We start from the raw sequence: 13,156 nt of genomic DNA, 5'->3' as shown, positions 1-13,156 counted from the left end.
AGGGAAGTCACATGGATAGTGTTGTATCTGTAACGATGTTTTCCTTAAAATTCTTGGTTAGTGAAGTGGCATTTATAAATTACATATTTAGAACAGATGATGCTCCCCAGTAGAACACATCTGTGAAAAGTCTCAAGCCCTCAATATTTTTTTGGTCTTTCTCTAAAAAAAATATTAATAAGAATAGAAATTGTTCCACAATAACTTTTTGTATTACTAGAATCTGTTGCTGAAACTAGCACTTATTATTTTACCATTTATCATTTTTATAAAGTAATTCAACACAACCAATTTCATTTTAGATCAGCAGATTGCTAGACACTTAACAGACAAAAATGATTAGGAAGTTATTTTCTAAATACTGACATAAGTGAGGGGAGGTGATGCTAGGCACACTTTTTCTCTTGGTGTCTTTGTTTTCTCTTGAGCGATATTATCCTGTCCATCTTTTGAGTAAGGACTTTTATCTCTGCTAAGAATCCACACAGATAGAGGACCCTCGTGTGCAATGGCGGCGGGAGCAGGAACATATGCTGAAGGACTATCTGATACTGGCCCAAGAAGCTATCACTGCTCAGAAAGAGATCTACCAAGTGAAACAGCAGAGACTTGAATTGGCCCAGCAGGAATACAGGCAGCTACATGACGTTTGGGAACACAAACTGGGCTCTCAGATCAGCTGTAAGTATTAAACTGTCTAGCAAGTGGGAAATAGCATCATGATAGAACCAGGAAAACAATATGTAATAAAACTGTCTGGTTTTGTAACTTGTTTTAGAGTAAAGTTAACTCTTTGCAGCTGGCTCCTGATAGGACAGACCTGTTACGTCAAGGGCAGTGTCTTACCTGTTCTCTTTAGCTATCTGTCTTCAAAACATTTCCCATTTTTAGCATTTATTTTATAAAAGTATTGCAGTCCCTTTATATGAAATCTCACTGCATCATGGTCTACTAAATCACTGCGGAAGAGGAGAGACACCAGTGCCTCAGGTGTGCAAATGATCAGTATGGGGATTAGCAAAATGTAAATTAATTAAATGTAATTAATGCTAGATCCCCAGCTGTGCCTGCCAGTGTGTGGTGGGAGGGTAAAGGGACATGGTCAGATGTGCCTATCTGCCACCTCTGTACTCCTCTGAAATCTGGGGCTGTCAAGGAATGGTTTGGTGCTCACATTCATAGCAGTTCCCTGGGTGCTGTGTAATTATACTTGTCAAGCAAATCCATCCACACGCACTCCTTACAATGGGGCTGGATGAGCAGTAGTGTAGAGCTAGCTGTTTCTGGTCCACATCAACCAAAGATTCTACATGTGATGTTTCAAGTTAGGCAAAGTCAAGGACTGCTTCTGAAACTCTGGCTTTGGAACAATTGTCAATAGCTAGTAATGATTCAAATGTTCATCTTATGTCACAGATATGTCAACTGTATGACAACTGGAGTGTTATCTCCTGCTTTGTAGCTGAGCAGTCAATTTTATGAAGATTCCCTGTCCTCACTTTCTGTATAACTGGTCTTCCAGCCACTTCTTCCTGTCCACTCACACTGCCTATTTTCTCTTTTCCTTTCATCCCACTTCCTACTGTTCTCTGGGTCCATCTGTGTGAGTGCTGGGCCTGACTGCACCTCTTCCAGCGGCCACTGGGAGCTGCGAGCGGCCATGCAAATGTAAACAAACTGTCTGGCGGCCCACCAAAGGATTACCCTGACAGAGCCGCATGCTCTAGATGTTCTCATTATCCATATAAATGACCAAACCTTTTAAAATCCTGCTGAGCAATTTTCCTCAATTATATCTTGTGTCAATGAGTTCTACAGGCTAATTCAGGATTACATTAAAAGGTGTTTAAGCAATTTAAATTTTGCTGCCTTTCAGTTTCATTGAAATGTTCATCTCCACTAGAAGGATAAATAGAAGTGCTCAATCTAACTTTGCTATGCCACTATTCCAGCTTGTATGCCATTATGTCCCCTGTCTCATCTCTAAAGTAAACAGCCCCAGACATTTTAGTCTCTTCCTGAAGCTTTTCCCTGTCTCTGAATCCCATTCACTTCTGTTGTATATTACTCATGACTCTGTGAACTATAAACTGTATGCTCACGCTGGAGGGTTCTGTTAGCATCCTGCCAATGTCTCTGAAAACAAAACTACAGTTTTGTACTACAGGGCATAAATGGATCATTGCACAGATCAAAAAACAGTTTCCCTGTCCCTAGCTACCCCTTAAAATAGCTCCCAGTTGTGCAATGCTGTGCCTTCTGAAGCATAAGGGTTTTGTCCACTGATGAAGACAGGATGCTGCACTTGATGGAACATTGGTCTAATCCACTGCGGCACATCCTATGGTCTGACACATCCACAGGCTGTATTGCATTCTTCAGTTTTCTTGTTATGTTGTGTATTTGATGGATTAGTTTACAAGAAAACCCTATTTTAAAATTGAAATCCTACATACAATCTCTCTCCCCCCACTCCTCCCAACCGCCTCTGGGGTGTGGTGTGAGTGTTTTATTTTTGTTAATGGATTTGGTATTTCAGGAGACCAAGCAACTGGGCATCGACCTAGTGTTTGGGCACTGTGCCAAGTAGAAGGAAGGGATTTTGATTGCTGGGAACTGGTGCCAGATCAGGACTTACAGATGGAGCATGATCTGCATCTCCAACTTTCTCTGGCATGCATTCCCAGTGTGATTATTTGACCATGCTGCTGGGTGCTGTCACACTGGAAGAAAAGGTGCAGAACTAGCATAGTGGGGAGAAGAGGATCTTGAGGTGGGAGAGAGCTGGGGGAAGTCTTGTTTCACTCAGAATGTGGGGAGAGAGTTGGAGCATGAAGTGAAGCAGAGAAGATGAAAACAAATAAATTGGTCTCCTCAGGAAAGAGCATTAGGGCTCATAGAATAAATATTGAATCTTCAGGTTGAGTGTACAGTATTGGAGTCCTCCTTTCAGATTTGTGTGATGTGTTGTAAAGCTCACCCTACCGTAAAATAGAATTCTTAATTCAACATATTCTCTTCATTCCAGTGCACTCTGGCTCATCGTCTAGTTCTAAATATGACCCGGAGATTCTTAAAGCTGAAATTGCTACTACAAAATCCAGGGTAAGAAGTACAAATGGACCTTTGCTTTCCGCTAATGATCTTAAGAAGCTTCAAAACCTCATGTTAAATATTAAAGGAGATGCCAAGGCAGCTGAGTGAACTAATGCTGCTGCCCTTAATCTAGAATATATATTATCAGAAATTCTCTGAAGTCAGTGTCCCAAAGTTCAACTATAACACATTTTTCTTGAAGGCTTTGAGCTTGCCTGAAAGCTGATAGAGCATATTTTGCTATAGATATTATCAGATATTTAACTAGGTGGTGATTTTGTACTGCAATTTCAAATACCTAGGAATGGTCTCCAGACATGGGTAGCTATTTTGTGTTCAGTTCAGTGCAGACTCATGGAGACTTTACTTTTGGTCATTTTTGTTCTCAATCTAAAGCAGGTGAGACAGGCTTCTATGGAGGAGCATAATAGAGAAAACTACAGGGTCTATGTATTTACAATTTGCATGATCTTCCCACTGTGTTAGTTGTACAATGAAATTTCTTAACTGGGACAGCCCAGTAGGTGGCTTATATTATTGCAATTAAGCAGCTGTCTTATTATTTAATCATTTTTAAAAAGTCAGTAAAGACGTTAAACATTGAATAAAAATGACATTGCATTCCATATTTGTCTCCTTTTAATCTTTATATGTCAACTTGTATATTTTAGAGTTAAGAATTTCACATCTCTTGCACCTAACTTGATACCACATAACTTCTAGGAACTAAAGAGTGATTTTATAATACTGTCCGGATGAAGTAGTAGTTATGGCTATTCACTGTTGTTGTGCTAAATTGATATTCTAGGAGATTCAGCCTGAAGTGCCCATCCTGATTAAGCATGTTCTGATTGTGTGGATAATACCGTGCCTTTAATCTTAATGGATGTATCAGTCTGAAAATGTAACACTTTGCTCTTCCAATTACTACAGGTTAATAAATTGAAGAGAGAGGTAGCTCATATGAGGCAAGAACTGCAGTACAAAGAGCATGGCTTCCAGACACTAAAGAAGTAAGTTTAATGCGCAATCTTATTTTCTGGTGAAAAGTTCTTTCCCTTCCCACCCCCTCTCCCTGGTTCTTTAGCTGCTTGAATAAAGCAAGCCTTTTCTCTGCCTGTGTGTGCTCCTAGTGTGCTAACATCTGGGCACACAACTGACAGACTCGAAAAGCAGTACACACAGCACAAATTAGAATCTATCACTTGCGCATGTGAGTGCTAGTGTAGCAAATGTGAGCATGTACAAACTGACTTAACTCCAAAAAGCACTTCCAACAATGTCATGAGGCCACATTATGTCATCATTTAAAGTACTGTACTGCCCATTGCATCTAGTACTGCTTAACACTGATGTTATGGTAGGGCCCAGGGTCTTGATTCAAGGGGTCATTGTTTTTAGGGGCATTGAGAAAAAGCTGTAAAAAGACAAGGACCCTGATGCTTACCAGTGTAGGAATAACAGTTGGCATTTCTTAAGTAATGAGGCATATAGTGTAGGTGGTTAATTTTTACCACTTACAAATTCATAGATGTGCCAGCTCCTCTCAGTAGAATTCCCCTGGGAGGAGGGAAAGACCAGCTGTCAAGTTGTTCAGCCTACTTCTGCTGAAGAGAATACATCACTTCAACATGACGTCTGTGCCCTGTTTAATATGCAGAACATATCGAAACTGGTTTCCATACAAATTTGTAGGAAATCTTTCCTCTGTAATTTACAAACCAGTTGCTTAGCCACTACTATATTGGTTTCAGATATATGTCACGTCTCTGAGGAGTATTAATTTATATTACCATGCATCCTAGAACCCCTACTGATGGACCAGGACCCTGTTGTGCTAGGTGCTGCACAAACACAGAACAAAAATGACTTTTTCACAGCTTCTGTCAGAGGCTTCTTAAATCTAAACCCACCAATCTTTCTCCTACTGTGATGAATTCAAGGAGCATTGGGGGGAGGAATAGCTCAGTGGTTTGAGCATTGGCCTGCTAAACCCAGGGTTGTGAGTTCAATCCTTTAAGGGGCCATTTAGGGATCTGGGGCAAAAATCTGTCTGGGGATTGGCCCTGTTTTGAGCAGGGGGTTGGACTAGATGACCCTCGGAGGTCCCTTCCAACCTTGATATTCTGTGATTCTATGAAAATAAAATTATCCTGTTTACTGAAGGAAGATCTCCAATGTGGAAGCAGGGAAAATGTGCAAAGATTCACTTTACCTGTCATTAACCAAGAGGATTTGGTTAATGACACTTTGAAGGAAGGATATATTAACTTCATGGAGTTTGATTTCTATTTTCTGGTAGTGTATAGAAAGACTCTTAAGTTTGTCAGAGTCCATGCTTTTCAAGGGAGGGCAGTATCGAGAGAAAAATCTCTGCTACGGCACCACTAAGGAGGAAGAAGAAAAGGAATTCCTGTTGCATGGATTTGTCTGCCTTTTGCAGATGTCAAAGACCTCTGAGCATAACTCCAGATCTCAGTCTTGGCTTATTCTTGCATATACCTTGTTACTAGTGTAAGTGGTATGTTCTAACAATGTGTTTGGATGATGACATTTGTGTATGCAAATCCCATTTTCCATGCTTGCACCCAGGTGCTAGCATGACAAAAGTGCCAGGACTAGCAGAAACCACGCTGAAGCCCTACCGAAATGCAGGCCCTGTATCATCAGGAAACCTAAAATGGATGATTAGCTTTCCATGGGTTGTGGAATCTGTAATTGTCACTTTAGGCAGAGAGGTGGAGTGTGTACTAGTTGTGGCTTGAAGATATTTGTGTACAATATTTGTGTCTATTAATGCCTAAGTGGTATTTACATCTTAACCTGTTTTAAAATGTTGGAGTACATCAATCAATCCTGTACAAATATATTAAGCATAACTCACTGTATGGTAGATCTGTGCAGATGCCCCCACAACCTCCCTGCAGGCTTCAGATCTCTGCCCTCTGTTGTTTGAAGTAGTAACAACAGCCATACTTCTAGGCCAGGGATCAGCAACCTTTGGCAAACGGCCGGTCAGGGAAATTCGTTGGCGGGCTGCAGCGTCCGCAGGTTTGGCCCATCGCAGCTCCCACTGGCTGCAGTTCGCCGTTCCAGGCCAACGGGGGATGCAAGAAGTGGCGACGAGCACATCCCTCGGCCCACGCCACTTCCCGCAGCCTCCACTGGCCTGGAACGGCGAACCACCAGTGGATTTCCCTGATGGGCTGCGTGCCAAAGGTTGCCGATCCCTGTTCTAGGCAAATACTTCCTCTTACTCTCCCCCTATCTGTTGTGGTCCTGCTTAGTCCTCGGAAGTACAAAGCTCTTATACTAGAATCGAGAAGAGAGTACTGTGAGGGGGGTTCGTATGTTTTAATTTTGTACTCTCGCTGAGGTGACAATAGCCTCATTTTGCTGCTAAAATGCGTCTGATACTCTAACTTTGGAGCACTGAGCTGACACTTTAGGTTGCAATTTTCAGATTTATTTGGCATTCAGGAATACCATAGTCCTTGGGTTATACAAGTTTACTTGCATGTTTTTGTAATGTACATTGTAAAATACATTGTTTTATATTCTACTAACATAAGTGATGTAGAAAACCACAGGAGCTCCTTCATCCTGAAGATATCGAAGTAGCAACATGCCCAGTACCTGGAGACTAATTAAGGGCATATTCTATAAAACTCATGCCAAAAGTGTCTCCCTTGTACCATTCTGAATACAAATTTAGACTGATCCTGCTGTTGTCCATGTGGAGAAATCCTTGTAATGTTCTACAATTTTGAGACATCTGAAAACACCAGATCTGAAGATTCATCTTAACTTTTCAGTTAAGCCAGGTGCTTTCTGGAACATGATTTTTGGACCCTCTAATTCTGAAAATGCTTATTACATTGTGAATAGGACAATTGAGTACGGTGAGCATTGCAAACAGTGTTTGCAGTGTCAAGCTGTAAGTTATCACAGAGATAGGAGAGACATGTTCAATAAGTTAGTTCTTTTGACATTTCCAAACACATGAAGGAAGACAAGTAAAAGCATCTATGGTCCAGATTCTGCTCTTGTTATATGGGCATCAGTTTGGAGTAATTCCTTTGGAATTTGACTCCCAACATATAATGTTGGCAATAGTAGGAATTTTATTTCACTGCACTTGTTTCTCATTGTTGGCATGTCAAAAACCAAAGGGATGGCATTAAAGTAGCCCCTCTTAGTTAGCTTCAGAATAGTGGAATTCTCAAGGTTAATGTAGCTGCATAGCATGAAGTAACTTATTCAAAAGGGGAAAAGAACCATGATCATTCACTAACTCTGTTCTCTCCTTCCTATGGGTGAGGACAGCCCATGATTAAGAATGTTTACATGCTTGGAAGTGGACACAGAAAGTTGCATGTGTTTTAGCATTTGAAACGCGTTCACCTAAAATTTCTTTAATAAACTTGAACTACAGCATCACATGCCTAAATTATTTTGGGCATATCTTGAGTGTTTTAAGTCTCTTTCCTCTTTTTATTTTGTAACTTTTCATGCAGAATTGATATGAAAATGTCTGATACTCAAGGTGGATACAAACTTGATGAAGCACAAGCCATATTAAGTGAAATGAAAGCTATCAAGAAAGCAATCACTTCAGGAGAGAAAGAAAAACAAGATCTCATTCAGGTACTGAAATAATTTTAAATAATGAGCTATTGATGGAAAGGACAAGGCATAGCCTTGACACACTCTTGCGAAGTTGATCTAATGTAACTGGAAATGTTCACAATATCTAGGGCAGACTAAATCTTTTATTTCAAAGAATATAATTATTAGTTTAGGAGTTAATATAAAATGACCAACATCACGTTTGGAGTGGAACTGTCATCCTTTTGGTTTTATTTATTGATCACAAACTCAAAGATGGTATAATGTGACATTGGCTTCAATTAAATCACTTTATTATCCCCAGATCTCTAAAATGAGAGCAAGAACATAAAAGAAAAGCTTGCTCTAAGACGCATGTTCCTAGTAAGGAACTTTTTATCAAAGAAGGGTCACTGTGATTTTTACTCAAGCTTAAATATCTCAGTCAATGTAATGATGTTGTGCAGCTGGTGATATTTTTTCTAGCAAGAAAAGAGATGACTTTGTGAATTCTTGTTTTAGAGCTTAGCCAGGTTAAAGGATGGCTTTGTGACTGACAGAGGATCTCAGTCAGACCTGTGGGACAGCAATGCAGCCTTATTACCTCCACAGTATCTGGATGTTAGCTCCCAAACAGATGTTTCAGGAAATGTAAGTAACATGTGACACAAACACATGCAAAAATTATTCCTCTGCACTGGATCAATGTTGCCATATTGCAAGTCTTCAATCTAGGGCAAATAACTATTAATTGATGGGCCTTCAAAGTTTCAACATCAGTGTGGTTTTCATTGAAGTTTCATTTGACGGCAAAATGGAGGAGGTAGTAGCGGTGGTGGCACCTGCCCAACTTATAACTTTTAGCCTAGTGGTTAGAGCACTTGCCTGGGAGGTGGGAGACCCAGGTTCAATTCTCCCCTCTCTGCCAGCAGGGGAAAGATGATTTGAGCAGTGGTCTCCCACCTCCCAGGGAGCCCTTACCACTGGACTACAGAGATTTCTCTCTCTCTCTCTTCCCTCCCTCCCTCCCTTCCTCCTCTCTGCCTAATAGTCATTGGGCCTGAGTGTGGGAGAGTGGCTCTATAATTCAGTGATTAGTGCACCCACCTAGGAGGTGGGAGACCTTGGGTCTGGTCCCCCTGCTCCAATCACTCTTTCATTATTCTGCCACAGTGGAGCAGCTTCAGTAGGAGACTGAGGGAGCCCCCCATCAGAATATCACATAGCTCAGGAGTTAGAGCATCCTCCTGAGAGGATTTGAGCTGGGTTTTCCCACATTCCTCTCCTGCTAAACCTGGATCTCCTAGTCCCAGAGGAGTGCTCTAACCACTGGGCTAAAAGTTATAAGGTGGGTGGCAGCAGCAGCTCCTCCTCCTCCTCTGGCCAGTTCATGTGCAGCAAGAAGCAGCTAAAGCGTCTAAACCCCGTGACTCGAGGAGGTGGGTTCCGATTTGTGGATCTCAAGTGGAGATAAGTGCCTCCCTACAGACTAGATTTAGGCGCCAATATCTGTGAACAGGGCGGGACTTAACATATATCCCTCTGATTGGCATCTCCCATTGGCTAGCTTTGGCGGCTCCCTGCCTGGCATGTTGGCTTTTGTGGATCACATTCTAAGGCCTCTATCTCTCCCCATGCATTTTATAGGCAACTAACTCGGCTTTGGGGATTCCAGCGTTATTCCTGTGATTTTTTTTTTTCTAGGCACCTAAAAGTTAGGCACTATGATGCTCAGTGTTGCAAAGCCTAAGTCTCTTTGTGGATCTCACCCTTTCCTTCCCCTAAATATTTCTTCCTTGAGGCATGGAATATTCTGTTAACTCTTCTGTTATAAGGCAAGCATTATGACATAGGGAACGTTTTGAGGCTACCTATGGATTTAGCTTTGAGGAAGATTACAAACTTGCAGGGATAGGTCATTTGTGAAGTTAGTTTCTACTAGGTGGGCATTTGAATTGTAAATGAGTAATGTTACCAATTTTTTAAAAATGTCAACTCTTTGTTACAATTTGTTACAATGCAACCCTGCGTAGAGGACAATCACAGCCTTATGCACCCCTTAAAAACATAGGTGGCACTTAAGTGGTGCATAACCCTTGTGCTGGCCCTCTCCACAAGAGTGTACTTTACCCTTCGATCCTATTATTGTAAATGGGAATTATGGAATAGGTGAAAATCCTTAGGGCTTTAAAATTAATGATTCCTTGGGGTGAATTCTTCTAATGTCTGTTGATTACCATCCTTAACTTTCAAAGATATATAGAAGCCCTCTAATCTACACATCTTGACTTTTGCACATAAAAAAGGTGGCTTCTTGCCACGTCTTAGTAAGATTTAATAGCAGGTTGCTGTAGTATGGTCTCGTATTAAAATTATAAACTTTCATGGTGCTGTACAAATATTGGGCTCTGATCTGGCAATCGGATCAGCACAGGCAAACTTTGCACAGGTGCAGCCGGGACAACCCATGTGGCTCAGATGGCAGGTTTGGTATCATCGTGACCAATCCTGCAAATCCTCACTTGAGTGAATAGTTCTTACTACTGTAGTTCTATTTGTGTAAGGCATCTATCAGCACAGTCCTAATAGCCATTATGTTCCTTGCCTTAAAGGTTTTTCAATCTAAATAAGGCAGACCAACACAAGACATATTGTAACATTTCAGAAGAGGGAAATAGTAAAAATTACCTTGCAAAAAGTCCTCCACTGTAGTTTTAAATGCAAAGGGGGAAAAATCTGGGCCCCAATCATAGATGTGAATTACTCTTGCATCTTATATCAGTTTTTAGACACCTGAAGCACATAATCATAAAAAATCAATCAAAGGAAACAATTTTCAGTCTGATCACCTCTTGAATCTATGAATTTAATTCAATTGACAAGTTAGCAGCATTACAATTTGAATATAGCATGTCTCAAGGCACAATAGCTGTTTATTAATTCACTGGTTTTATACTTTATTTCCTAGTTTATCACAAGCACTAATAATCAGTTGGCTGAGAAGGTCAGATTACGCCTCCGATATGAAGAAGCAAAGAGAAGGTAGTTGGTGTTTTGTCTGTTGTTGCTTACTATTGGGACTGTACAGTTCAAAATGTAAACAGATATCTGTGATTGAGAGGAAAACCCATTAAGAGCACAATTAGAACTTCAGTGGGGGTGGTGGGGCATTCACTGAAACTCTGAAAGAACTTTTGTGCTTAGGGGCCAGCATGCAGCAACTGTTTCTTTGAAAGACTCAGGCTTTTAATGACAATAAAGATTGTATGGAATTGCAAATGCAAATCAAATGTTAGGATAGTGTCTTAGTAATTAACCAGAACACTCAACAGAGTAAATACAAATTTTTAAATAATCACAGTACAGAAGATAAACACAGATTCTACCCTTCTCCTTAACTTTTAAAACACCCTGTATAACAAAAATGAAATTTAAAAAGTTAAGAATAAATTGATCCACTTAGGCTATAAAGAAAATTAATTTCACATAAGTCTTTTCTTGACCAGGTAAATAAAGCAATTGTCTGTATAACTGAAACATCATTGCTACATAACCAATATTCAAATTGTTGAGCTAGTGAGGCAAAAGGCTTCTGAGTCAAAACTGGGGAAAGTCCTTATAGTTCTCAAATGACAAAAGTAACGTAGATGGCATATACTGTTGTGCCTCTCAATGCCTCTAGGCCTCCCCTCCTAATGAGCCAACTGTGTCTGAAAACAGTTTCAAATATTCTGAAATTGCAACTAATAATGAACAGAGGCATTGTGCTTTGGTAGATATAGAGAATTCACCCACCTCTGTCCTACATAAAGCATCTGGGGCATAACTGAGGAGATGACGTATTCTCCTCAGAAATTTATTTGGCATTTCTCTAATGATCTTTCCATTCCCAAATTTCCACATATAAAAATGTAATGAGATAATATAATTCAATAATATAATTTTTGAGCACAAAAGTTATAAATTTTGAGCTGTGAACAGTCTGAGAGCCTGTGCAATTAAATAACTCCGATGCACACTAGAAAAACAAAGAATTGTATGCATGGACCAAAAGGCTCTCCCCGTAGCTTCCTATATACATTTATCCCATTCACACCTGAATGTAAAGCATATAAACAGATAAGAAAAGGACTTACCCTGTTCAATATAGTGGTCATCCATTATCCATTTATGGAACTTTGGTTTATGTCCAAAAGTAAATATTTTAGTTGTGTATTCCTGCTGACAAAAAATGCCAAAATCCCATAATGGACATTTCAGACTCAAAGGCGTTTGAGACAACAGAACCGTACCTGCCTATAGCAGGACACTGGTCAATTCAGAATTTTAGGGGCAAAATACTGCTTCCCCTCAAATAGGCCCAGTACCATTTAATATCAAAATTAAAAAGAGAGGAGGACAATAAACCATGATACACACCCTTTATAATAGACATAGGATCTGTTAGATTGTCCTTCCACCCTATCCAAACCCTGGCCATTGTTTGGCCAAGAAGGGCTCTCAAAAGATAGTTAACCTGAGACCTTACCAAGCCCTTGCAAGTTTCTCCATAAATGGCTTCTGTCAACAGACTTAAAAGCAAATTTCAAATCAGTAAAGGCCACATAAAATATTCCCCCATTGGGGAAAACAGTATTTGTAGATCAAATGTGAGAGCACGAAACAATTAACTATAGCTGAGAAGCTGTATTCCTAAAGCTGGCTAGTTCTCTGCAAAAAGGTTACAGCTCTCAGCCCTAAGAGGTATCTGGAATAGATTTTGAAGACCACATCTAAAGGCTGATTGGATGGTCAGGTTTATTTCTATCCCTCTTATCATAAAGTGGGACAATAATAACAGTAGACCAACCTGCAGGGAAGTCTCTGTATTATTGGAACCAACTTTCAAAATCTATTTAAAATTACAGAAAGTTTGCAACCCCAGGTATTTCTTATCTTCTCCATAGATTGGCAAAGTGGAATTAAAAGAAAGGCCCCTTATGCTGAGTCCGTAGGAAGAATAAGAATTTCTCTGTCCCCAGGACCCAGTGGAGCATTACTCTCCCAAAAGAACCAAGTAAGCTAATGGGTACTTTTCCATAAGTGAGTCAGGAATTCAAGCACTATGTAGAGAGACTCATTGTAAAAAGGAGAGTCCCAGTGGGAAGAGTAAATATTCAGGGCTTAATAAAACAGATTTATCTGGAAAGATAAAACCGAAGGCCTGGAAATAGGGGTTACTTGATGTTAACTTAGTTATAACATTTAATTTAATGGAAACACAAAAGGCCAGACTACTTGTAGGTCTCCTGCTAACATTCGTAACATCCCTTTCTGAAAAGATTCAAGGGCCTGGTGATAGTCTCATCCTTAGCTAGCTGGGCTTCTTGAAGGAAAGGTCAATACAAAGTGACTTGCGCCAGCCTAATTTTGTAGGGCAGAGCACGCCTAAGGGTATGTCTACACTATGGGG

General features: G+C 40.3%; 1 protein-coding gene across 1 annotated transcript in view; it reads left to right on the top strand.

Moving 5' to 3' along the window:
• Window positions 1–13,156, top strand: part of WWC1 (WW and C2 domain containing 1) — a 166,118-nt gene that overhangs the window by 95,983 nt on the left and 56,979 nt on the right. Inside the window, exons 3-8 of the mRNA XM_026660863.1 lie at window positions 478–681; window positions 3,029–3,105; window positions 4,030–4,109; window positions 7,614–7,743; window positions 8,227–8,355; window positions 10,673–10,746. Coding sequence (XP_026516648.1) covers window positions 478–681; window positions 3,029–3,105; window positions 4,030–4,109; window positions 7,614–7,743; window positions 8,227–8,355; window positions 10,673–10,746 — 694 coding nt within the window. The remainder of the gene's footprint in view (window positions 1–477; window positions 682–3,028; window positions 3,106–4,029; window positions 4,110–7,613; window positions 7,744–8,226; window positions 8,356–10,672; window positions 10,747–13,156) is intronic.

This window comes from Terrapene carolina, unplaced genomic scaffold (genome assembly GCF_002925995.2).
Source record: "Terrapene carolina triunguis isolate 2854851 unplaced genomic scaffold, T_m_triunguis-2.0 Scaffold838, whole genome shotgun sequence".
Taxonomy (NCBI): Eukaryota; Metazoa; Chordata; order Testudines; family Emydidae; genus Terrapene; species Terrapene triunguis.
This window is presented reverse-complemented; position numbering and strand designations above follow the sequence as displayed.